Raw genomic sequence first — 25167 nt, forward strand, 5'->3', positions numbered from 1 at the left:
TTTCAAATTCATGTAAAAATATGAAAAAAAAAATCCCTAAAAGCTTTTGTACTCTCCTATTGAACACTAGGAATTCCTGAAGGTAAATGGTATCAGAAATAGCAAAGCAAACAAATGGAATATTTGAAAAAAGAGGAAATAAAGGGTTGGGCATATAGCTCTGTGGTAGAGCACCCTTGGGTTCAATTCCCACTTCTGTCAAAAAAAAAAAAAAGTTACATGTAGAATGAGGTATATGTTTATTTTTTTAACGCAGTATATTCTGATATAATAGCTTAAATGATGGACTGAAGGAGTCTCTGTACGTAGTTTAATGATTCTTAGTGGATACACACACATTTGCTGAAATAACATTTACTTATATATATACTGACCTTTACCTGTTAACATAATTCCATAAAAAATTTAAAATAACCGGATGGTACCCCTTGCCAATGCTGCTCTAAATTTTCACAATCATTTGAGACCTGTTAAAGTCTTGAGACCATGAGTGCACTTGTCACCAGACTTGTATAACAGATGATAAGTTGGGCAAAAGGGATTCAGATGTGTACCCCTGAAAATTCTGCCAGATGCAGGAAATCATGTCAAAAGGTAGAGAAAAGTAGACCACACATAATGGCAAGGATACAGAGAGCAAGGGAGAGGAGAAAGGGGAGTTAAGGGAAGCTCCATAGGAGAAAATTTCTTTAGCCTGAGTCTTGAAAGAGAAAGATACACTTTCCTTGGGATAAATGATTTTATAAGCAGAGGAATGGCTTAAAGATGACACTGGAGAGAAGCCAGGGGCCAGCTCACCAGGGGCTTAGACCAAACCAAGTGGTTTCAACTCCATTATTCAGATTTAAAGGAGTCAACAAAAGTTTTCAAAACCAGCAGTGAACTGATCAGATTCATGTGCTGGGGTCCAAGAACAGACTGGGGTCCTCTCCACTGCCATGTCTTGGAGAATTGGGAGGAAATATGCTGCAACCTCTGGGGATGCTCTGTGGTACTCAGTTCTGACGTCAGGAAGAAATCACTGCTCCTTTTCTATAAACAAGCCAGATTACAGAGATAACCTTGCCTTCCCAAGGTCATAGGGGTAGCTGGTAAGTCATGGTTCCAAGATGGGAAGCCAGGCTTTCTACAGCCACACCTCAAAATACCACCAGAACACAAGCAACTGGCAGGCTCTGACCTGCGGTAGTGGAGGTGGGTTCCAGAGACATTTAAGAGGCAGAGAGAGAATCTATATGACTTGGATTGGAATGAAAAATGAGTGGCTGGAGAGAAAGAAGAATGAAGGATAACTGTGAAGTTCCTTATTTGGGTGATCAGGGCTACTGATTGAGCTAAGAAACCAAGGAGAAAAGAGGTGTGTGTTTTGAGGACAGGAATTTAGATTTTGGTTTTGTGCACAAGGAGCAAGAGGTACCCAATGGACATCCAAATAGAGATGTCTACTTGGAAATGGGCTTTGAACTCACTGGGGACCAAGTTACGAGGACCATAAGTCAATGATTATTTTGCTACTAAAATCTGTTATTATTATTTCTCTTTAAAATAAAAACACATACATTCTCTTTAAAGACTATTAAGGATGCTTCAAATTTTTTTACATTAAAAATATATTTATCAAGTATCTTTCAAAATGAATGCAAGTTTCAAAATATTCATGAGGTATCAGAAGCTAGGAGGCTTCTTTGTTTCCCCTTAGACTAGAACTAGCCCATAGACTATTTGTTGTATTTATATCACTGGTACTACTGGTCAGGTTCTACTGTGTTTAAGTTTCACATTTCAACAGGCACATGGAGAAATTGGATCATATCCAGAGAAGAACAAAATGAGTAAATGGTTAGAAAATTGATCTCTGCAACTGGGCTGCAAAAAAAGGCCAAAGACTTGAGAATATTTAATCTGGAGAAGGGAAGTCTGGGGGATAATTTAATAGTATTCAAGCACATACAGATTTTTTGTTCCTAAAAAGATAGCAAGTGCCAGAAAGCTTCCAAAGCTTCCATCTCCTCTGAGGATTAAACAGGAGGAAATGAGACTAAACTGTAGTGGGAGAGTCTTGTCTGACATAAGGAAAAGCTTCCCAGCAGCAAAACTGGCATGTGGTTTCAATTTCCCTGCAGTTCATGCCAACTTCTGCTGGAGAAACTCCATCAGAGTGACTCTTGGGTTCCCCAGTGGCATCCTGGCACTCACAGGGTTACATAAGGAACAGAAAAGGCAGAAAGGAACATGACCTCTCTGAAGAAAAGCCAAGTTCACTAAGCCCTAAAGCCAAGGATGCTGTTTCATAGATCACAGCCAAATGCCAAGACCCCAGGCCTAGGCTCTAATCCTTGGGGATGCTGGGGATTGAGGGAGAGGGAAAAAGCCACCACTCTGGTGAGGGTTATATGAATGTTGTTAGAGTTTCAGGTACTGGAAAAGTGGCATAAACTGTAGTTTGGATAAATGTTCCACAAAGGCCCATGTGTTGAAAGCTAAGCTCCCAGTCTGTGGTGCTATTTGGAAGTGGTAGAATATCCCCCCCATAACTTTATTAAGATAAAATTGAAGTACAATACAATGCACATATTTGAAGTATGCAATTTGATCAGTTTCAACAGGTATGTAACCAATATAGTTAATAAAAAAGCATTTCCATTACTTTTTTTTTTTAAATTTGAAATCATGCAGACTGGGTTTCCTGCATGATTTATTACATTAGGAATCAATCACCATAAGATATATAGAACCCCAAATCCACATGTCAATTATTTAAAAATATACAAAATAAGAAATAATACAGCTAAAATTTGATAAATAAATCTAATCAAGAAAATAAGCAAGAACACAAAAATTAATATCAATGGAAAGAGAGCTATCTAATAATCTTACAGATGTTAAAATATATTAAGGTAATATTATAATTGAATGTGAATGTATGTGATAGTTTACATAACATGGTCTATATTAGAGAAGGCTACATGTGCTGCTAAGAAAGTGTATTCAGTCATTGATATTCTATATGTCTGTTAAGTCTAAATTATCAATTGTATTTTTTACTTCTATAGCTTCTTTAGTTTTTTGTTTGGAGCATCTATTGGGAGGTGGTAGAATCTTTAGGAGGTAGAATCTAGCGAGAGGGAGTTAGGTCACTGGGAGTGTGCCTTGAAGGGGATATTGGGACCCCAGTCCCTTCCAGTCTATCTTTGCTTCCCAACCAGCAGGAGGTGAGCAGCTCTGCTTCACCACATACTGCCTACCATAATATACTGTATCACCACACATCCAAAAGTAATGAAGCTAACTGCTCATAGACTGAATCTTCTGAAACTATAAGCCAGAATAAATATTTTTTCCTTATAAATAGATTATCTCAGATGTTTTGTCACAGTAATGAAAAGTCATATAAGCTAACTGGTCAGACTAGCTTAAGTGGACTAAATGGGAGAATTCAGACTATTTTAACTGACAAAATTATTGGCCTAAGCAATTATTTACCTTTGAAACCTGAACTCAGGGACAGCACAGTGCCAGATACATAAACTATCACCTCAGTTTACAATTCTATTCACTCCTATCCTTTTGCTATCTGTCATAGAGGATTTTCAGATAATCATGTATATCTCTGAATATTCAGTGTTGACTAAACTACTACAGTCCTTGTTTTATTTTTTTAAAGAAAATATCTATTTATTTTGACATATAAAATCACATATGTATTTATCATGTTTTGAAATATGTATGCATTGAGATAATTAACATGCATTATATCACATAGCTATCATTTTGGGGGGGTGAGAACATTTAAAAAATCTACTCTCTTAATAATATTCAAGAATATAATACACTATTATTAACTATGGTTAGCATGTAAAATGGCTCTGAACATAGACCAAGGTGAAAGCAGAGGTCTTTATTGGCTCAACAGTGGTTGCACCATTCCAAAAAGAGGAACTCAGACCCTCTTCCAACCAGTCACACGAGGTAGGGTCTCAAAGTCCAGCAATCCCCTAGACTGATTTCCCAGACAAGGCACTGGCTTTTTAGCATGACACTTCTGAGTTGGTCTATGCCATTTTATCCTTAGCAACCCAGCCTTCCTGAATCCTGGACCAGCTTTCAGTTTTATCACACTACTCTTTCAATAGCCTTACTTTTGGCTGGGACATAGAAGAACACAGGATCTGTCCATGACCCATTCCCAGAGAGAGAGGTAGCCTGAATCCGCGCGGTATAGTTCCCTGGGTTTAGCCGGTTGAGCTTGGCCCCTCCATATTTTCTATAATCCTGTCTGGACACACATTCTCGCTGATCCTGAGGGGAAATAAAACACATGCATCAACTGCCTACAAACATAGTAGATATCTGGCACTTGCCAGCTCACTTGCTACCTCGGTGACTCTAGCTGCCCAATCTTTGACCAGCCCCACCCCCCAAAATGATCCTCCCTCAAGTCATTTAAACAATATCCCAAAACTGTAATCAAACACTTTGGAACCCAAAAGAACTTTAGGAGAGTTAAAAATTATTGACTGACCTAACCTATGTCATGAGATAATTTTCTACAATGAAACTATTCTGAGGATGAGAAGCATTCTAGCTTCCTTCCAGAAGCATGGAGCTGCTGGAAAGACCTAAATCCTCACCAACTTTCCACACAATCTTATTGTTTGAAGCTAAGCTAACAGCAAGTAAATTGAGTATAACATTGCACATGTTGTCAACCCTGATGGAAATACATGCAGCTGCAAAGGAAAGCCCCAGTCTCACCTCAATTTGTGATCCGTATTTTATTTCATACATTAGAATCAATCCATTGGGGTTCTCAGGTTCTGCCCACTTTAAAAAGATGGAGTTCTCAGGCCTTGCCTCCCAGGTAACTGGGCCAGGAATGTCATCTGCTCCTTCTGTACAACAATTTAAATAAGGGACAAAGTTGGATTCAGGTCCCCAAAGAGGGTGACAAATGCTGGGGTCACCTGAGAACAACCCTCCTCCCCAAATCTGTGGGGGCGTGGCTGTGGACAGTGATCATGTGGGCTCCTCCTGAGTTGGCTGCTTACACACACAACACAGGTTTAGAAACTGGACCTACCTGATGACTCATGAATCTCAAGATGCCACGAGTCCCCCACCAGAAGCGCCTGTGACCAAGCATAAAAACTTCCTGGCACTATAAGTAATTTTCTTTTTCTGTTACTTCTACCTCTTGAAGAAAGAGCCCATCAAATAACAAAACACTGAAAGGGTGCTGACAAGCTGAAGTAGTGCATGGAGCCTCCAGGTTGTGACACGGATCCTCCAAGGGCCACATATACATAGCAATTACAAGTTCTATGTTGTATGTGAAGGATAGCTACAAAGCCAGTCTGTAAAGATACTACTAAGAAACAGGTGCTGAGAGCAAGTGAGCTGACCCTGCCATCATCTATTCCTGACCCCTCTTTCTAAAGGAATGTAGTAAGCCAAAGTCATGGAAAATTCTACTGACAAAGATGTCTACAGATTAGCTGGGCTGGGCATGGTGGCGCACACTTGTAATCCCAGTGGCTTGGGAGGCTGAAGCAGGAGGATTCTAAGTTCGAGGTTAGCCTCAGCAATTTAGCAAGGCTCTAAGCAATTTGCTGAGACCCTGTCTCAAAACAAAAAATAAAAAGAACTGGGGGATAGGGCTGGGGATATAGCTTAGTTGGTAGAGTGCATGCACATGGCCCTGGGTTCAATCCCCAGCAACACACACACACACACACACACACACACACGATCGGAGGTACATATCTCAGTGGTAAAGCACCCCTGGGTTCAATCCTTAGTACAAAAGATTAGCTGGTCTATGTTAGAGGAGTGTTGGGGAAACTGAGGCACTGGAGGCTGAGGACTGGCCAGGGAATGCTATATGTCAGTGCCAAAACTATGTCAAGGAAGCCTCCCTTCCCAGACTTTAGTCGCCTCCATGCCCTTTCTACTGCCTGAAGCCTCTTGCAGGAGTGAGGGCTGGGCAGTTCATCTTCAAAGATATGAATGGTTGTCTGAGCAACAGGCAGTGTCTAACATACAAGGGAAATGCATATTCAAATAAGCAGGACCACTGGCTACTCTAATAGTGACTTGAGGAGTAATGGTCATTCTGGGACCCAGGTAGTCAACAGGGGTTCATACAGAAACTATGAGAATGCAGAAGTGAAGAATAGTTTATGAGGCCAGGGACTATGCAAATGCAAATGTGAGCCAAGCAGAGGAGTGGGGACTCTACAGGGAGCTCTTAGCTCTCCAGTATTTTCTTTGGAGAGCCTGAGATAGGAATGACATCACAGTGACAGCATGAGCTCCATTTCCTGGGCAGCTGGTCTACCAGGCTGTCTACTAATGACCACATACATATTCCTTAGTAGGACTGAGTCTCAGAGTTGTCAACCTGGATTTAAGACCCTATGTCCACAAAACACAACCTTCTCTACTAAGCTGTGATTGAGTCAGCAGTGGGGCTAGCTGGACCAAACCATACCTGCAGGCATAGTTCTGGCAAAGACAAAGTTAGAGGCACTACAGCCCAGCTTCTCAGCCTCATGATTACAGCTGTGAATATCAATGCGGTACAAAGTAAAAGGCCGGAGGTTAGAGATGACAGTTCTCTCCTTGTTATCCACTCTGCTCTCAAAGAAAGGGTACTCTGTCTCAAGTTCTTCTGGATCTGTCATATTGTAGGAGTCCATCACTGTGGTGTTCCTGCTTCGGCTGGACATGGTGGTGTTGGCCACTTGCATGACATCTCTCCGCTTCCTTTCAGGTCTGCAAGGAAGAGAGAAGCTTGGCTTATAAGTGTTTCTGCCTCTTTTGTCTTTTCTTTGACTAGAGTAAGAAAGAATAACAGAAAAGAAAAATCTAACCCTTGTAACAAAAGGAACTATTTAACCCCTTTGGGTAAGAACCAACAAATAATATGGGGATTTTCTTACTTATCTTGCTTTCTCAACTCTACCCCTCAGGAACAGCACATATGCTTCTTACTAAATCCCAGAGCCACCCTGGGCTAGGCAGTATCTTCACTGTTTGATCAGTGCCATCTGGTCACAGACCTTGTGGTTAAATATGTAGGGGTCAAATCTACTAGTTGCACTAAGATTTATGAGGGGAGAGGTGATGTGGTTGCTCAGGCCTCAGCTAGATGGGGCAGAAGGAATTCAAAGGCCTGTAATAGTGGCTTCTTGGGTTCCCTCTGAAATAAAATAAAGATGCCACGATTTGAGCAGTAAGCAAGTGCTTGAACTTCAGGATCCTTTCTTGGAGAATCCTGCTAATTGAAAATCCTAACCCTAGCTGGGAGCAGTGGCACACACCTATAATCCCAATGGCTCAGGAGGCTGAGGCAGGAGGATCAAAAGTTCAAATCCAGCCTCAGCAACTTAGTGAGACCCTAAGTAACTCAATAAGACCCTGTCCCTAAATAAAATATAAATAAGGGTAGGGACATGGCTCAGTGTTTAAATACCCCTAGGTTCAATCCCCAGTACCAAAACAAAACAAACAAAAACAAACAAAAGAAAAAGAAAGTCCCACCCTAAATCCCTGGTGCAGGCCTTACTCCTGTAAATCTCTGGAGCCCAGCTTTGCCTCCCTCTCAGCAGTGGGCCTTGTGGCCTCCTCAAGACTCAGCCTTTGTCACAGATTTTAGTAGGGCTTGAAACAGAAACAACAACAACAAAGAAAAAGGGAATGCATAAAATCCCCAGGGAAGAACAACAATACCCAAAAGGGCAGATGAAGGTGTGACTCTCCAATTGGTGTTTTGGTGGGCTATAGAAAAAGGGGCTTCCCTCAGAAACCTTAAAAACAGGCTCCTTGGGCTGGAGGTATAGCTCAGTGGGTAGAGTGCTTGCCTTGCATGCACAAACCCTGGGTTCAATCCACAGCACCGCCAAAAAAAAAAAAACAAACTAAACAAACAAACAAACAACAACAACAAAAACCAGGCTCCTAACTTTTACAGGAACCAAGAAAACTAAACAGCATGAGAGGAACATCCAGACAGCACACCAACCACCCTTAGGTTAGCCATGCACCATGAAGGAAATAGGGTGTGAGGCTACTGGATGGCTGCTTGTCTTATGAATGGGCAAAGGGTAGCTGGGAGCAAATGAAATAAACCTTGCCTGGTAAGAAAAGTAAGAGTTAAAAAAAAATGAGAAAGCTCAGAATATAGGAAGCTTGTCAGCCTCATGTATGAGGGAGAGCAGTAGCAGGGAAAAAAAAGTTCACCCAGGGAAGAAGGCATCCCGGAAGATATGTGAAAAGTTCAGTGGATGCCTCACAAGCCTCTTTCTGGTCCCTAGGCCTAAATCTGGAAGGTAGGAGGCCAGGAGAAAAGACCATGGGCTCCCTTGTCTGCTCAGCCCATGGATTTTTCAGCAGAACACATGGTCTTTCTTTGTATAGTGATACTTGGACACCATTAAAGGCAGAAACCACCCAATAGTTAAGCTCATTCCAAAAGGTAGCAACCTACAATATCAGGGGCATGTGAATTTGTTTTTATAATGCTGGGGAAGGATTAGGAAATGAGGTCAATAACTCACCATTCTTGCATTGTGCAAAACAACCAACTAACCGCCTACCTTCTTGGAAGGAAAGGACACAAGAAACAACATTTATTGCTAGGGAGATCTTTTTCAACACGTTACCAACAAATTTTCTGCCCTTACTTGAAAACCAACACAATACACACTTAAGTTTACAAGTAAGAAGCTGCTTAGGTTTGATCTACTGCAAAAATAGTTCTGGTCTATGCCCTCCCCCAGCCACTCCTGTTGAAATGGTATTACACCATTAAAGTACTTAACATTTTACTTATTTGTAAACACCACACTTTTGGAGACCACATAGCTACTGCTATGGACATCAAGTCAGGGGTTGAGGGAGGTAGGCAACAAAGAACATTAGCAGGAAGGTACAGGCTCAGGTAAGCAAAATGGCCCATACATAATTCTTTGTCATGGCTACATTCCAATGGCATGACCAATAAGAAATACTGCCAACTTTCTTCACTCTACTCCATGATACAACTTACTCCTATTGGAAAACATTTTACTTCTCAACATCTGTCAATGTTTTAGTTAGATAAAGCAAACTATGTATTTGAAAATTAAAGATGGTGGTAAAGGAAAGGTGTTTACCACCCAACACTGACTTCAGAAAGTAACTTGACAAACTCTACTTTCCATTCTATTTCAAACACAAAGGACACATGGGACCATGTGGAAGGGACTGTATTTGACTTATTTGATTTTAGCTCCCAAATAAATTGTTCTTAGAATGGATTGAAAGAAATCAAAAGTTTTTGGTAAGCTGTAAAAACAAGAAATGAGACTTGGTGATTCAGTTATTCTGTCATTTGAATACCTCTTTATGTGAATATCAGATTTATGCCTCATTATGAGGCAAAAACCAATGAAAATTCTTACAAATTGTGGCCTCTTAGCATGGACAAAACATGGGTATTCTTCCCATGAAAAGAGAGAACGAAGTTGGACTTATTTTGGGAGAGAGAGTCATGCTATGGGATGTGGCACAGAGGAAACTTATTTTAAACCCAACAATATAAATGCTTTGCATTCCTTTATTGTGATGTATGTAAGAAATAATAAACAATAAATAATTAAAATAAATAAATAAATGCTTTGCATTAATAACATCTGTATCAATTTAATGACCACCTTCACACCACTTAGTCTGGTGTTCTACCTCTGATGACAAAAAAGATATTGTCTTGTCACTATAATTGAAAGCTAGGGGCCTTTCAGCAAAACCTTTGCATTGTTAATGGTTTGTCCACTGAGAGTTCTTGTATGGGAAGCTTAGTCCTCAGTATGGTTGTATTAAGAGGTGGTGGAATCTTTAAGAGGCGGGCCTATTGGGAAATAATTAAGTCACTGAGGGCACTGCTCTCAGAAGGGATTAATGCTGGTCTCAAGGAGTAAATTAGCTGTTTTTGCAAAAGTGAGTTGTTAAAAAGAGCAAGGCCAACTGCTGAATCTCTCTGGCATCTTGCTAACTTTTGCTCTCTCCTCTAAAACTGAGCCTCAGGTATTTTATTATAGTAACAGAAAATGGACTAGTAACACTTTCTAAATCCTTAAAAATCTGAACTTTTGGAAAAGTAGATTGGATAATAAATGTATGAGTATAACCAATAGCCTCTGATGGTAAACACACAGACAACTTCTTGGGGCCAGGTATGTAGATCAGAGGTAGAGTGTTGTCTCGTATATGTAAGATCCAGTGTTTGATCACCAGCACCACAAAACAAAACAAAACAAAAAAAAAACAAAAACACAAACAAATAAACATACTTCCTGCCCAATCTGCTTGAGACATTCTATATTCATCCAACCTCCAACCTTACAACAACAGTGACTGCCAGTAGCTGAGCCTCTGCTGGCCCAGGTGGAGTGGATCATGTGGAAGATACAGGGCAAGAAAGAGCTTTTGTTTATGAGAAAGCATGTCCAAGACCCAGAAACTAAATTAGTTAGGATGTCAGAGGGGTCACCAAGCCTCACTAAGTTCTGATTTCAAACATCTCTTAGCTTTTTCCAGTCCTTAAGCTTTTAGATTCTAGGAATCACACACGGTACACAGATATCATGGATAAGAAAATAGCAATGCACACTAAAATACAAGGATGACACTGAAATAGCAGCCCTATAATCTGTCAGCCAACAGGAGCTCTCCCAGTGGGATGGTGGTAGGGCTGGTGGTAGCCTCCTGGGCCCTCATTGCTCTAGAGGCTTTAAGTGAGAGATAGAAGGGAAGGGATGGGAAGAAAGCCACCAAACAGTGAGGATTTTCATTCTCAAAAGGAAGTAGTACCTCCACTTCCAAAAGGTCTTTATTTCCTACTTTACTGATTCTTCAAAGTAAGATGGCTATCTCTGACCATTTCACAAGTATCATGAAAGTCACTTGACAGAAAAAAAAATCACTTTAAAATCCATTTGTTGTTACAACTGAAGACAGTCTTTAAGGACAAAGTAAATATGGAATAAAGTGCAGCTTCAAGCTTCCAAGGTCTCAGAGGAAGAGAAAAGGCCAGGCAGAGTGTTGATAGCTAGGGCATCCTGGGGACTGGCATTGACACCTTGGAGAGACACTGCTGGTCCGAATCCAGCTTTCTGCCCAGTTTTCAGATATGAGGCTATTTCTGAATTCTGCACTATAATCTTCAGGAAGAAGATTATAAAGGGAGTCAAGGACCTCCACTCCAAGTCTTTTCTCAGACATTACCAGCCAACTCTGCTGAGGTTTCCTCCAGTTCTTAAAAACCATTTAATTCACTTTTTGATAAAGTATTAAAATTAAAAAGCATATCTATAGTATAAACTTTTGCCATTATAACTATTTACCTGTGTAATTTAGTAGCATTAATTGCATTCATTAGAGTTATACAATCATCACCATTTTTGCAAAAAAATTCTCACCAACCCAAACAGAAACTCCACCCATTTCAAGATAATTCCCCCATTGCCCTCATCACCTTACTCTATGCTCCTAGAAAATTCTAACCTACTATACACTTGCTTAATCTGTATATTTCATATACATGGAACCATATAGTATTTATTCTTTTGTGTCTGGCTTTATTGGGATGTCATTTGCAGGATTCATGCATGTTGTATCATGTATCAGAATTTCCTCCCTTTTCATGGCTGAATCCTAGTCCATCTATTTGTACCACATATGTTTATCCATTCATCTGCTGACGGACAATGAGTTGTTTCTAGCTTTTGTTACTATGAATAGTATTGCTACAGAAAATGTCTATTCCTCCATTTCTGTTCCCACTTCACAGAAACCAAGGCTTAGAGCACAGGAGCAGAGTGACTCCTTGAAGCAGGGTATCTGTTACTTTGAAAGACTATGTTCTATGCTGCTTCCCAAACCTGCTTGTGAAGGATGCCTGGGGCATCTGGTTACATTCTGAAGTTGGTTTGACTCTGACTTTCCCCCTCTTGCTTCAAACCTTCTCTGCCAGCATTGGGGAGAAATGGAAAGGGCAGAGATGAGCCCAGATCCTGGCTTTTCCTTTAGCTGATTTCCATGAGTGTGTACATGTGACTGGAGACCTCTGAGCCTCATCTCTCAGTATCTGTGTGGGGGACCCCACCTGCTGTCTGCAGGAGGCTGTATGGGTGAGGTAGCACCCATCATACCTGCAGTGCCTAATAACAGGAGCCCCAGTCCCCTTCCTTTTAGGACTAACCAGTTTCCACAGAAGCTCCACTTACTTGACTAAGCCAATGTCACCTCCCATTGTTCCCTCTCAGTGGCCTCCTGTATCATGTCCCACACTACCAAGTAAAGACAAAAGCAACAGAATCTGCTCAAGCATCACCATCCTCTAGGGATGTTTTCAAATGGCACAGGTACCTGGGCACAAAGATGGAGTTATGCAGGAAATTCTCAAAGACTTTGCGGTATTCAGCCTCCTCCTTCTCAGCTTGCTTCTCAGCTTCAGTTTTAGGGCAAGCACAGCAAGGCCCTTTCTCACCACCACACACTTCAGTCTTGGGATTCTCTGTTACCTCTTCGACATCAATGGTGCCATCAGCATACTTCCTGATGGGGATTTTGTCTTCCAAGAAAAGAGAAGTGAAAGGGAGAATAGGAATGAAAGCCAAGTACAACTGGCTTGTGAGGAGAAAGAATAGCTATCAGCACCTTTAATCAAGAAAGTGCTGGTTTCTAATGTAGGGAAATTACACTATTACCTGGTTGGTGTATTATTGGGCTCAGATACGTTCAGACAATGGGCATGAACAGGTGCACCTCCCAACTGGGCCACTGCCGGCAACCTTACCTTTGGAACAGTAATTATGCCGGTACAGGTAGCCGTCCTGAGGCTGCCGCTGCCATCTCACAATGTAGTAACTCAGGTTACCGTTGGGTAGAGATGGGGGGTTCCATTTCACAATCAGCTGAGAAGAGGAGTTCGATGCTGAAAGGACATCCAGGGGAATGGAAGGAACTAGAAAGGAGAACAAAAAACATTTCAGAAAATGAAATGAACCTAAGGTGGAGGCTATCAGGTACTCACTGCAAACCAACAGGAACCTGCAAGTTTGACCTGCACCAGAAGATAGCAATGAACACTGAAACACAAAGAGAAAACAGAACACTGTTTTGAAAAAATTTTAATTTAAATGCCAACATTTCCCTTTACAGCATTTATTTTTGGGTAATCTTTGTAAAAACAAACACTGCTGAGTTGCAAATGGGAAAGGTTGTTGGGGCAAAACCAGGGTTAGAACAGATGACAAAATCTACCGTCAATTCAAACACTTGATCTTTCTCATTTATTACAACTGCCATTCTCCAAAATGTTTAACTCTGGCAATTTTAACAAATGCTAAAAGTGACTGATTCGAATTTCATCTGAAATTTTGAATCTCTGATAAAAATGGCAAGAATACCAAATGAAAGGTGGCAGTAGAATGGGGGCTGCAGACCATGTGTGAGAGTGTATGAGTGCATGTGAGCATGCACCTGTGTGAGAGGGGTCAAAGGGACAGATGAGACCAAGAGCATGGAAATCCACCAATCCTGCAGTCATGCTTCAGTGGAACGATGAGACGTGACTCTGAAAAGCAGCCTAAAAATCAAACACATGTTAAGCCCTGATTTTAAGCCAAGGATTCTGTGGGCAGCAAAATAATACCAATTTTAGGCAAAGCATAATAATCCAATCAGCCTTTACTTACTAATGACAACCTAACCCAAATCCAGAACTAACTTATGCAAATAGGGAAAACATATCCCAGGGCCAATGAAATCTTGTTCTCATAAGGCTCACAAAAAAGCACCAATTTCAATGATTTTTCCAAGGTGCAAAAGATATATAAAATACACAAAGATCCAACACCTTTAAGGAATGCCTCTTTGGGAAAAGGTAGGATTAATGCTAGTTTTTTAAAGAAAACAAAACCACTTGATGCTCAGCCAATTTAGAGTTTCCAAAAACAAGCATTTCAAAAACAAACACCTTATTGTTAGATATTACAATGACAGGTGCCACCAAAAAGCAAAGAGAGAGGACCAAGTCATTATTTATCTCTACCACTCATAAGGACAGGGGCCAAAATGGAGTAAGCTGAGTCAATCTGTACAGGGCTTGGTTTTCTATCTTTGGGGAAAAGAAACAGGTTTCTTAAGAATTTGCTGTAACAGTTGGGTGTGGTGGTGCACACCTGTGACTCCAGTTCCTTGGGACACTGAGGCTAGAGTGTTCCAAGTTCAAGGCCAGCTGGGCAATTTAGTGAGACCCTATCTCAAAATAAAAAATAAAAAGGACCAGAAAACATCAGTGGTAGTTCAGTGGTCAAATAAGTCCAATGGGTTCAATCTCCAGTATTGCTTAAAATTAATTTTTTTTTTTTTTTTTTTTTTTTTTTTTTTTTTTTTTTGCTATACGAAGGAGAATTTTCTATTTCTTTCTCAAACTAGTCACAGTGTTTTACTGGGAAGGGTTTCTTCCAAATGTTAAGAGGAAAACTTATTCTGGTGCATTTGAACTTCTGCTGTATGAAGCCTTGCCAAGGGTTAGAAGCCTATGCCAACTTTATCTCTATAAACTCTTTAGGGTCAGTGACATTACTGTGACCACTTACAGGGTCACTGAAATGGGGCAGGGGAAAGGAGGGGGAACCAGGCATGCACGAACAAAAGGTTTTCCTCATCTACTTTTTCTTCTCACCCTTTCTGCCATTTAAACTTATTCTGTGTTAGGTTTATGAGTATTAAAAAAATACCTTGCTCTTTTTAAGAGCAGTCATTATCAAAAAATGCTTCTCAGTGCTGTAGACTATTACCCCAAACCTCCCACAAATTCATATGTGGAAATACTATTCCCCTGCAGATGGCATTAGAAGATGGGGCCTTTGAGAGGTGATTAAATCACAAGGGTGGAGTCTAGTAAATGGAATTACTGCTCTTACAAAGAGGACATCAGAGGTCCCCTTGCCCATTCTTTCTGTAATGTAAGGACACAGCAAAAATACAGCTTTCTATAAACCAAGAAGTTGGCCCTCTCCAGATACCAAAGGTGCACATGTCTTTATCTTGGATTTTCAGCCTCCAGAACTGTTGAGAGATAAATTTCTGTTGTTTATAAGTCACCCAGGCTATGATATATTTATTATAACAGGCAGTGTCTTTAAAAATGAAGGGTAGCTCTCTACTTCTAAATTAGTCTTTATATACTTGGAAAATACAAATATATACAAATGTTGCTTTTGTTGTTTCCAGATTATGGAGTTGAGAAATGAAGTGCTTTAGAATATGAAGACGAAACATCTTCAGTCAATAATCATATACCCACGACAAAGTAGGTCTTGAGTTTTTGGGTTTTGTCCATTTCTTAGGAACACTAGTGATTATAAAAATGGAAAACCAATGAGCCACAAGAGGTTAGTGGTACACAGATCAATCAGCATGGCTTCAGTTCCCAGAGGTTTAAGCATCAAAATAAACAAAAAAGGCAGCCACAAGGGGCTATTTCCTGGTGGGGCCTTCCAAGGAAACTATCCCAGGACCCCGGAGGACCTGGGCTTATTGGCACAGAGCAGGTAGAGGATGAAAGGTCACAGCAAGTCCAGAAAATGGCACGGGAGCCTCTAAGATATTAGCAGCGGGAAAAAAATGTAATACAGTGTTACACGTTAACAAGAAAGACTATAGGTATATCTTATGACTGGCTCTACAACTATACCTTGTCTATCCAAGTACAACAGGTCATAAAGAGGCAGGAGATGGGGGTGTGTCTGATTTGTAGATACCTGAAGCATTGGTACGAATGTACAAGATTTCACTCTTGGCCCCACGAATGTGGTCATTCTCCACCATGGTGAGGGTCACGGCCTTGACATAGACTGCGTATTGAGTCCAGGGCTTCAGCCCATGCAGTAAAATGCCAGGTTCCACATCTTTGTTGGGAGGGAGGTCCACGTCCACCATGTTCCAGCTATTGGAGCCACAGGCATCCTGCCCATCATATTCTGTGACATTTTTAAAGGGTCTGAAAGACAATCAACCAAGTGCAGAGAATATTTCAGGGCTCTGATGTCAATGCTCTCAAGAACCTTCCCCAAATGCTGAGCATGTAACACTTTCTATAGTGGGAATTCCAAATAAAAACTAATAATTATACTTGTACAGAAGAAACTGGTCTCTGGGTTCATCACAGTTATGCACTACAGAATGAGCACTCAGTCTCAGGAAGGGGGCAAGTACTATGTTACTGTGATTGAAGATGCTGCTCCTTAAGACATGCAAATACTATTTTTTTCTCTTCTGAATTGCAACATTTTTTCCATCATTAAGAAAAAACAAACACAGTCTATTAAATGCAAACATCAGATATTGATAAAGGATAACTTGGAGATAAAACTGACATTTCTACATTAAAAAAGAATTGCTTCTAAAATTTAAATTGTTCACAGCCCATTTTGATGCTTAAGTAACTTATAATATTTAAATATCAGATTGTTTCAGAAACTAGCAAAAATTTATTCCTTAGTGAAATTACCAGCTGACACTGCCAGTATTGGTAGGATCTTCAAAGAGAATGGAGTATTTTACATGGATGTATGATTGAATAGGGATTCTATATATATGAGATGAAAGTGCCTCTGGCCACTGGCTTCTGAAACAGACATTAACCTGCCTGCTGTCATGAGGGACTGTTATGTATACAAACACTGAATGCCTAGTAATTCTGAGCTCCCTATTATTTGCTGGCTATACCAATTCCTAGGACCCCTAACTCCAGCAGAGAGAAGTGTGCCAGGTGCTGCCATTGCTGCTTGGCTCTTGGGAAGCCAAGCATCTGGAAAAGAGATTTATGCTTTGAGATGGAACCTGGATAAGGAGATGATTGACTGGGGGAATCACTCAAATACAGGAAGCAAAGGAGAGAAGGAGACCAAGGAGAGATTGCAATCTGTAAGAATAAGTCATGGCTTAACAAGTAGGTGAATGCCATCTGTACACAAGAAAAAGCCCCAGCACATTCAGGGAGAAGTCACAAAATGCTGAACATATGAAGGTCAGTTTCTCTACATTCTTATTCCCTTGTTTGAAGGGCTCATGACCTTGAGCAGAGACTGGAAGAGGCCCATAGATATAATGCCTGGAAAAAGACAAGGGAGCAGTCTAGGGTCATACTCCTGCAGGTTGTTCCTAGAGTAGGTGTTCATGGGCATCACATGTGCTCATCACAGTTTATGACAGTTTGGACTGACCCAATTCTCTGAAACACAAAGATTTTCCCCCTTTGGATTGAACTTATTCAAACATCTCTAATTACCAATAAACAATGAAAAGCTCAAGCTGATACTTTCCTGTTTATGGCTGTCACCAACTAGAATCAATGTTGCCTGAGAGCTAAGGAGGATACATGAGGATGAAATTGAATATTTGGCTTGGTTCTGCATGGGGAACCCATTGGCTTCCTGTTCAGCCAAGGCATGCAATGACCAAAGGACTGACCATGCCCACTCCCAGCCCTGCCAAAAGAATGACATCATGAAATGCAGAAACTCACGCCTCCTTGTAGTAAACAGTGAAGCTGATGAGATCCCTGTAGTCCGGGGGCCGGTACCGGTGCCAGGTTATGATAATGCGGTTCTTCCACGTGGTGGTGGATGTGAAATGTAGGACATCACTTTCACCTGGACACAGAGGTATCTCATGAGTGATAGAGATACATGCATCTCTGAAAAGATACTTGTCTGGGCACTATTCTTTTCCCTAAACCTGGTAGTACATACTAACTCTCTTTCTGGACTTTGTAGGTGGCTTTCTTATTTTCCACTGAGAATTTAGTATTTCACTATGTAGAACTCATATGAAGGTCCATTACTTCATTTTAGTTTAGTTAGTTGCACTGGCCACATGCCCAGGAATTATGTGACCCTGTGTTTCTTAACCTGAGAGAAGGGCCACTTCAGTGAACAAGATGGCCTATCCTTTACACACTGGCTGCCAAAGGGGATTTGGTTAAGTGAGAGTAAACCTTTAAGCTGGAGCAAGTCTTTTTAGAGAGGATGGCACTTGTTCTGCTGGTATCTGCTTGCTTCTGTGCAATCAGCGAAGGCATGTACACTACCTCAGGTGAGCCACAGAAAGGAGATTTTCTTAAGTCTAAACTGGGTGTCAACCTTAAAGAACAACGAAACTCTTTGAAGGCCAGCTAGAAACCTGCATTAGATTAAGTACTGAAAAGAACTATTGCCCTGGCAGAACTCTCTGTGCTCTGGAGAAGGTACACCTTGGCTGGTAGGGTGCAGCAAAAAAGCTGGCCCAAGCCTCTCTTGTTCTTTACACCAGATTCCAACTATAAAAAGAACCAGAGAGGACCAATAGCTACTACCCTGAAGGAAACATGAAAATCTCCAACCAGGTGTCCTTTGCCCTATGTTTGCCTGACTTTGCATACCACGGAGGTGGAGCACAGGGTTGGAAGGCAAAAAGACACTACATAGTCCTTGGAGCAAAATGTGCTCAACTGGGATGTGGGAAATGTTGCAGATTCCGTTGAAGTGTTATTTAGAGAGAAAACCCCGATTGTGTTTTTGAAGGAAAATAAATGGTTTCATATTCATGAGCTGACAGGTCAGGCTGCCTGGCTTTGAAAATGCTCTGATATATCCATTTGCCTATGGCCTAAACAGGGAGCAAGTCAGGGAGTTGGAGGGGAGGTGAAGGCGCTAGCTATAAACATGCTCTCTACCTCTAGCTCACATCTCTTCCCTCTAAAACTCTGGCTATCTGAGTATCTACCAGATAAATCCGAACACCTACAAAATAAGCTAGGACTAGATGCTAAACAATTTATAGATTCAGTTTTCTGTGTGTGTACATGCACGCAAATCACTCCCTAACATATAAATTACTATTTATTTCCTAACATTTTAAAGCTAAAGGCAGTGAGAAAATTAGCTCTTAAAATCCTATCAATCCAAAAAGAGCCACAATGCTTTTAAAGCAGTTTTCATACAGGGTTAAAGGAGAAACATTCTGTGACATCCCAGGCCTAGGACCACACTTAAAGAACAGCTGGTTTAACAGAAGCTGAGCTTCATATCTATGAGAGCATAAAGTGAAAATTGTATCACCAGAACAGTGTTAAATTATATTGTTCAAAATTTTAAAAGTATATGGACTCAAAGAAGCAGGCTCACTCCATCTTTTTGGTATTGGTGGGGGAAACGAGGCAGAGGTGAGTGAGAGCGAGCAGCCCAGGGCCCACAGTGGTTTTCTTGCGGTTGAGCTCCTTCTATCCCCAGGCCTCTGCCCTGATCCTTGGGAGAAGGGCAGAGCTGGCCTGCCCCAGGCTCAAGTGTGCTGGCTCTTCTTTGACCAAAAAAAAAAAAAAAAAAAAAAAATCTTTGTCCTGGTGCAGAGAAAGATATTTCACTGTGTATTCAGTGATTACCCCTTCAGAATCTGAGTAATAACCTATTTATAAATGTTGAACGCACTGATGCAGATGCTCAGGAAAATGTATCAACGTGAATATATCAGCAATCTGCCCACTACTGACTGTGGCAGCAAGGTGCTAGCTAAGGTGGCCTCACATACCTCAAGAGAAATGAGAGGCAACAGGGGATCAGAGATGGGTGGGAGTGGCTGCCCAGAAACACATATTCCTATTGGAAGAGGGGTCATTGGTTATCAGAGCTGAAAGAGCCACTGTGGTTTGAATGTTGTCACTCACAGGAGGCTCTTTCTCCATTGTTTCTGGTGTTTATGTCTCCTTTGCTTTGGCGCCCTTTTGTCCCTGTTACTTCCTCCATGCGGTAAATTTCAGAAACACACAGTTTGGGATTGAAAGCAAAGTACATTTTCCCAGATTTGATGGTCAGGTTGCGGTGGTCCCAGTCCCACAGCTGCTGCAAGTTCTGGTTATCCAAGACATAGAAGGAATAGTTCCTGGAAGCACAGAAATTGACATTATTGTACCTGCTCATGTACATGTTCCACCTCCAGCATGCTGGCCCCACCCAACACAGGTCCTCTTTACCATGTGTGTCATGCCATAACACATTTCCTTTACCAATAAGAGATTTACTTATTGATGCCATGTAAGAGCAGATAGCTGCTGATAACAATGACAACAGCATGAGTCAAGGACAACATATTGAAATCAATAGGACACTAATTAATTTGATGACATCCATTACCAACATATAAAGCTTCTCACATGGGAAAATGCTCCTCAGATCATTCCCTAAAAATGTCTTTGGTTATTTTTTCTCAGAGCCAGGTGTGTACAATGCACTTGAAATCAGTCCATGGGAGAACAGACATGCTTCACTGCCCAACCAGAACAGCTTACACATTTGCTGCAAAATCTCCCATTATCCCTGAGAGTAAATCCTACCCATGCCCAATAAGCAGCACACGATGAGATGAGAGACAGGGGCTGGGGTAGGACCAATACTAGGTTGCTTCCTCCTCTACTTTTATTTTTTACCCAGAGAAGCCCTAGCTTCAATGCCTGGAGGTATGGGGGTGGAGAAATGTTTCTGATAGGCAGTCCCCCACCCTGGGCCTCTCATTGATGCAGCAGGACTGTGCGTCCAACACAGTGGTTCTTCAAATTTGATGTGAACCAAGTTTATTTTTAGAGTGCATGGCCCTCTGCAGAGATCTAACGTAGAGAATTGCCTCTCTAACATGAGCCAGGTGAACTCCAGCAAGATGCTGGAGGCCCAGAGCCCACCAGACTGGACATGGCTCCTCCCCCAATGCTCAAGTTGTCCACCAAAGGGAAGATGTGGGGACAACCAGCAGGACCCTGGTGTCAGGAGAAACCCATGTCTGGGTGGTGGGGGGGGGGGGACAGGTGAAAACTTGAAGGTCTGAAGAAAGATCCCTCTAATAGATCTTTCTCTTTTGTACCCCATCCCTCCTGTTATGGTTTGGATATGAGGTGTCCCCGAAAAGCTCATGTGTAAGACAATGCAAGAAGGTTCAGAAGAGAAATGATTGGGTTGTAAGAGTCTTAACCCAATCAGTGATTTAATCCCTGATAGGGATTAACAGTGGTAACTGAAGTGGTATGGTGTGCCTGGAGAAGGGGAGAATTGGGGAGTGGCTTTGGTGTATATATGTGTATCTGGAAAGTGAACTCTCTGCTTCTTGATCACCATGATGTGAGCTGCTTTTCTCCTCCAGTTCTCCTGCCATGTTGTTTAGTCTTACTTTGAGCCCTGAGAAATGGAGCCAGCCTTCTATGGTCTAAGATCTCTGAAACCATGAGCCCTCTTCCTCCTCTCCAATTGTTCTTATCAGATCCTTTAGTCATAGCAGCAAAAAAAGCTGACTAAAATATCTCCCCCTCAGGTAACTAGCAAGCAACACCATGGCTATCGGTCTGAGTCCTCTGTGTTGATGGGTCAGTTCCCTAAGGACCTTGAATCCTTCCTCTCTTCCTCTGGTGTCCAAGTCTCAGATTTCTTCAGGTTCTCTCAGAGCTTAGGACTTAGGCAGTTCTTTGAGCTATTTCTGAGATCTACTCACAGACCAATAAGAAACATGCAGAGAAAAGAACCTTGGCCCTCTCTCCAAAGCCAGGAATAACCAGGACAAAAGAGAACCTTGAAGTCCTCTCCTACCTCTGCACCTGCTGAGGGGCTGTATTATACCAAAACTAGGATCATCCTGTATTATACCAAAACCAGGACCTTGGCTCATCCTGATCCATCCCCAGCCTGAGTCTCATCTAGGGCAAAGCATGAATTATAATTACAATGCTGTCAAGCAGTCTTGAAATTTCCTTAAGAATTCACAAGGGAGTTCATACCAGAAGGAAGTTCAGAGACAAAACCCAAGGACCAGAAATGCCATTAATGAGTTGAAGGACCCTGAGGCAAGCCCTTTAGTGCTATTTGTAGCACCTTTTTCTCACTTACGGAAGGGACATGAACAGGTGACATTTGAGCTCCTTGTTGACTTTTAAGAGTCCTAATGTCCAGAGGAATTAGAGAGCTGAGATAGGGTCCGGCCCTCTAGCTTGAAGTCCTAGTCCTCTCTGAGCACTGGGCCCTCTGTGCACACAGGGTGTATGTGTGTGTGTGTATGTGTGTGTGTGTGTGTGTGTGTGTGTGTGTGTGTGTAGGGCCCTGCCATGCAGGGCTCAGTGAACCAGCAAGTAAGCCCAAAGTCAGCACCTCTGAAACCAGGCCAGGCATCTCACAGACCCATCTTTAGTCCTGTGGGAACATTAGTGGTCACCAAATGAGTGATAAACTCCTGCAAGTCAACATTTCTTCCCTTTCAGTAAGAGTTCTTTCCTTCACATATCTATGTGCTGGAAAAGAACCTAAGAACATTGTCCAAATAAATCTAGACTGCAATATAAGGTCATGTATCCTGGGGCTGTCCTGGGACTCAGCCTGATCAGATCTGCTGTCCTTGGGGGCAGAGCCCATCCACATCCACTATCTCAAGGCTGATTAGGGCATTCAGTACAATTATCCAACTGAAGAAGGGGTGCAGAGGTGGAAATAGATTTGTCCTATCATAAGTCCATTCTTGCTCAAGGAATATTTCTAGCTCCAAAGGAGACTGCAGGGTCATTGTTAACCCTGATGGGTCTGGCTGCTCCAAGGTACCCGTGATAGTCACAGGTACAAAATCCCTTTATTGCTCTGAAGAAACCTACAGGCCAGGTGTAAGGACCCATTAATCAGGTCAAACTTCCATCTCAATCCAGGATGAGGATTATTTCAGTAAACCAATTTTCCTAGCAAGAAATAGAACTGCACTGAAAATACCTTCTGAACAAAACATTCTTCTCCCCATGGGAGGAAGCATGAATTATAAACCAGGAATTTGACATATGAATGGCAGGCACACTGAAATTCCATGTATTTGATTAATCACTTTGAAAAGCAAGATTATCTTTTTACAGTAAACACAAACATTTTTTTACAATGTTGAGAAGGCTGGGAGCCAGGATACCAATATCAACAAAACTCAGGCATTATGAAGCTAAAGAAAAAGGAAAATAAAACCCTCATCAAAATAATAATCAAGCCATTCATGAGCTGCCTGTCAATACTGCTCTTGTTTTTCCATTCCCAGCTTGGGTCCCTGCTCCCCACAAATTCCTAACATAATTAGGTGAAAATGAGGAGACACTACAAGGCAGAGACCTGTCTGTACATCTTCAACATATAAAAACACTGAGACTTTCATTGTTTCCTAAAGGAAATGAATATTTTAAAGGAAATTACTCAGTAAATGTGATTTCAAAATTGTTTCTAAGCTCACTGCTTTTACATTCATAGAATATTTTTAAAAGTTTTGTTATTTGTTTATTTAATTCCCACAGGCTCTGTGATGCCAAGGTTTTACTGCTATTAGTATCTTGGCTCTCAGACTACTTGATATTGAAAAAAAAAAATTTTGTTTCTCTACTCAGATGGGTCCTGTCAGTCAATTGTAGACCAAGTGAGGTGGGTTGGGAGTGGTTGCTTATCACCTGGAGGGCATCTTTATGGCATCAGTATGGATATTCTAAATGTCTACCCAGCACATAGTACACATTCGATTGTGTCATCTGTGGCTACCATCTTGGAGTTGTCCTCCTTCTCAAGTGTCAGCACACCCCACACACACTGCAGAAAAGGTGGGGAGCAAAGAAAGCACCAATGCTGGGGATCTGAGTGGTACTTGGGAGACAGCGCCAGGGAGAGGGTTCAGAGCATTCAGTATGGGAATATAAAGATCAGGTCTGAGCCTCATCTCCACTGCTTACTAAGTAACAACTCTGGGCAGTTTATTCAGCTTCTCCCAGGTTGGAGTTTCTCAGCTGCAAATGGGAGGTGTCTTCCCTGTTCTTTTCTGGCCCAGAGGCCAGTCGGAAGAATCAGATGAGCTAAATATAAAAGGATACTGTGAGCTTTGAATCACCTCACAAAGGTGTGGGATGACCTGTTCTGCTCTCTGAAGTGCCAAAGTCCCTCAGAACAAAGTCATAAAGAACAGGCAAGTCTTGCGCCTTGACACTCAGGGCTGAGCCTGAGGTCTGCAGCCTTTGGAGGTAGGAAGGAACATTACCCCTTTTAAGCCCTTGCTGACATATTGAAAAAAAATCTGCAAATACACATCTGACAATTCCTGTTCATTTCTCTGAGGAGAAACTGCTGCCTCCTGATAGCTGTCTCTAGAGGGCATCAGAACCCAGTGCACGGAACGATCACAGCACCAAGCAGTCTGCAATGATACAGGACTTGGCCTTTTCACAGATGCTCCCTCCAACCTATCTGCAGATGGCTGGCTTACACCACATCCACTCTCACCAAAATCCAGTGTTTCACCACTTATGGGGGCTCAGAAAGAGTAGAAATGTGCCTACAGGTAGAACCAGACATCACATGGATAGTTAGAAAACATTTCTTCTTTGTTAGGTGTTTTCTTAAATACAGCTTCACTTAAATATAATAAGTGTATGATTTCACGAGCTATGGTCTAATCCTCAACACTGCCCAGTTTCAGAACATTTCCATCACTAAAAAGCTCCCTGGGGGGGCTGGGGTTGTGGCTCAGAGGTAGAGCGCTCACCTAGCCTATGCGAGGCACTGGGTTTGATCCTCAGCATCATATAAAAATAAATAAATAAAATAAAGGTATTGTGTCCAATTACAACTAAGGAAAAAAATAAAAAAACCCCACAAAACTCTTTGGTTCCAACTGGTGGTTAATCTCCACTCCTATCCCCAGCCCACCATTATCTGATGTCTCCACTATCTGCGGTCTGTTTTCTTTCTAGAAAGTATATAGCAAGGAACCAAATGACATGTAGCCTTTTGTCTTTTTTTTTTTTTTTCCACTTAGCCTAATGTTTCTGAAGTTCACTCCTGTTGTTACATGTATCACACTGCATTCCTTTTTGTTGTTGAATACTGTCCCATGTGTCACATTTTGTTTATCCATTCATCTGTTGATGAACATCTGGACTTTTTCCAATGGGCTGCTTTTTTTTTTTTTTTTTTGGAAGGGGGCCTATTATGAATAATAGTCCCATGAATATTTATGTATAAATCTTGCATAGGCATGTTTTAATTTCTTTTGGGTAGATGCTGGGTAAATCCTGGAATTTCTGGGACACATGGTTTATAT

The 25167-nt window shown here is 41.6% G+C and overlaps 1 protein-coding gene across 1 annotated transcript in view; it reads right to left on the minus strand.

Annotated features, from left to right (window-relative positions):
- Igf1r (insulin like growth factor 1 receptor) overlaps positions 1-25167 on the minus strand; it is a 302570-nt gene that overhangs the window by 34490 nt on the left and 242913 nt on the right. Inside the window, exons 6-13 of the mRNA XM_027955997.3 lie at positions 19754-19968; positions 17579-17705; positions 15813-16051; positions 12839-13006; positions 12409-12613; positions 6491-6774; positions 4756-4892; positions 4140-4299 (exon numbers count right to left, since the gene is read on the minus strand). Of these exons, the coding sequence (XP_027811798.1) occupies positions 4140-4299; positions 4756-4892; positions 6491-6774; positions 12409-12613; positions 12839-13006; positions 15813-16051; positions 17579-17705; positions 19754-19968 (1535 nt within the window). The remainder of the gene's footprint in view (positions 1-4139; positions 4300-4755; positions 4893-6490; positions 6775-12408; positions 12614-12838; positions 13007-15812; positions 16052-17578; positions 17706-19753; positions 19969-25167) is intronic.

Source organism: Marmota flaviventris, chromosome 2, assembly GCF_047511675.1.
Source record: "Marmota flaviventris isolate mMarFla1 chromosome 2, mMarFla1.hap1, whole genome shotgun sequence".
Classification (NCBI taxonomy): Eukaryota; Metazoa; Chordata; class Mammalia; order Rodentia; family Sciuridae; genus Marmota; species Marmota flaviventris.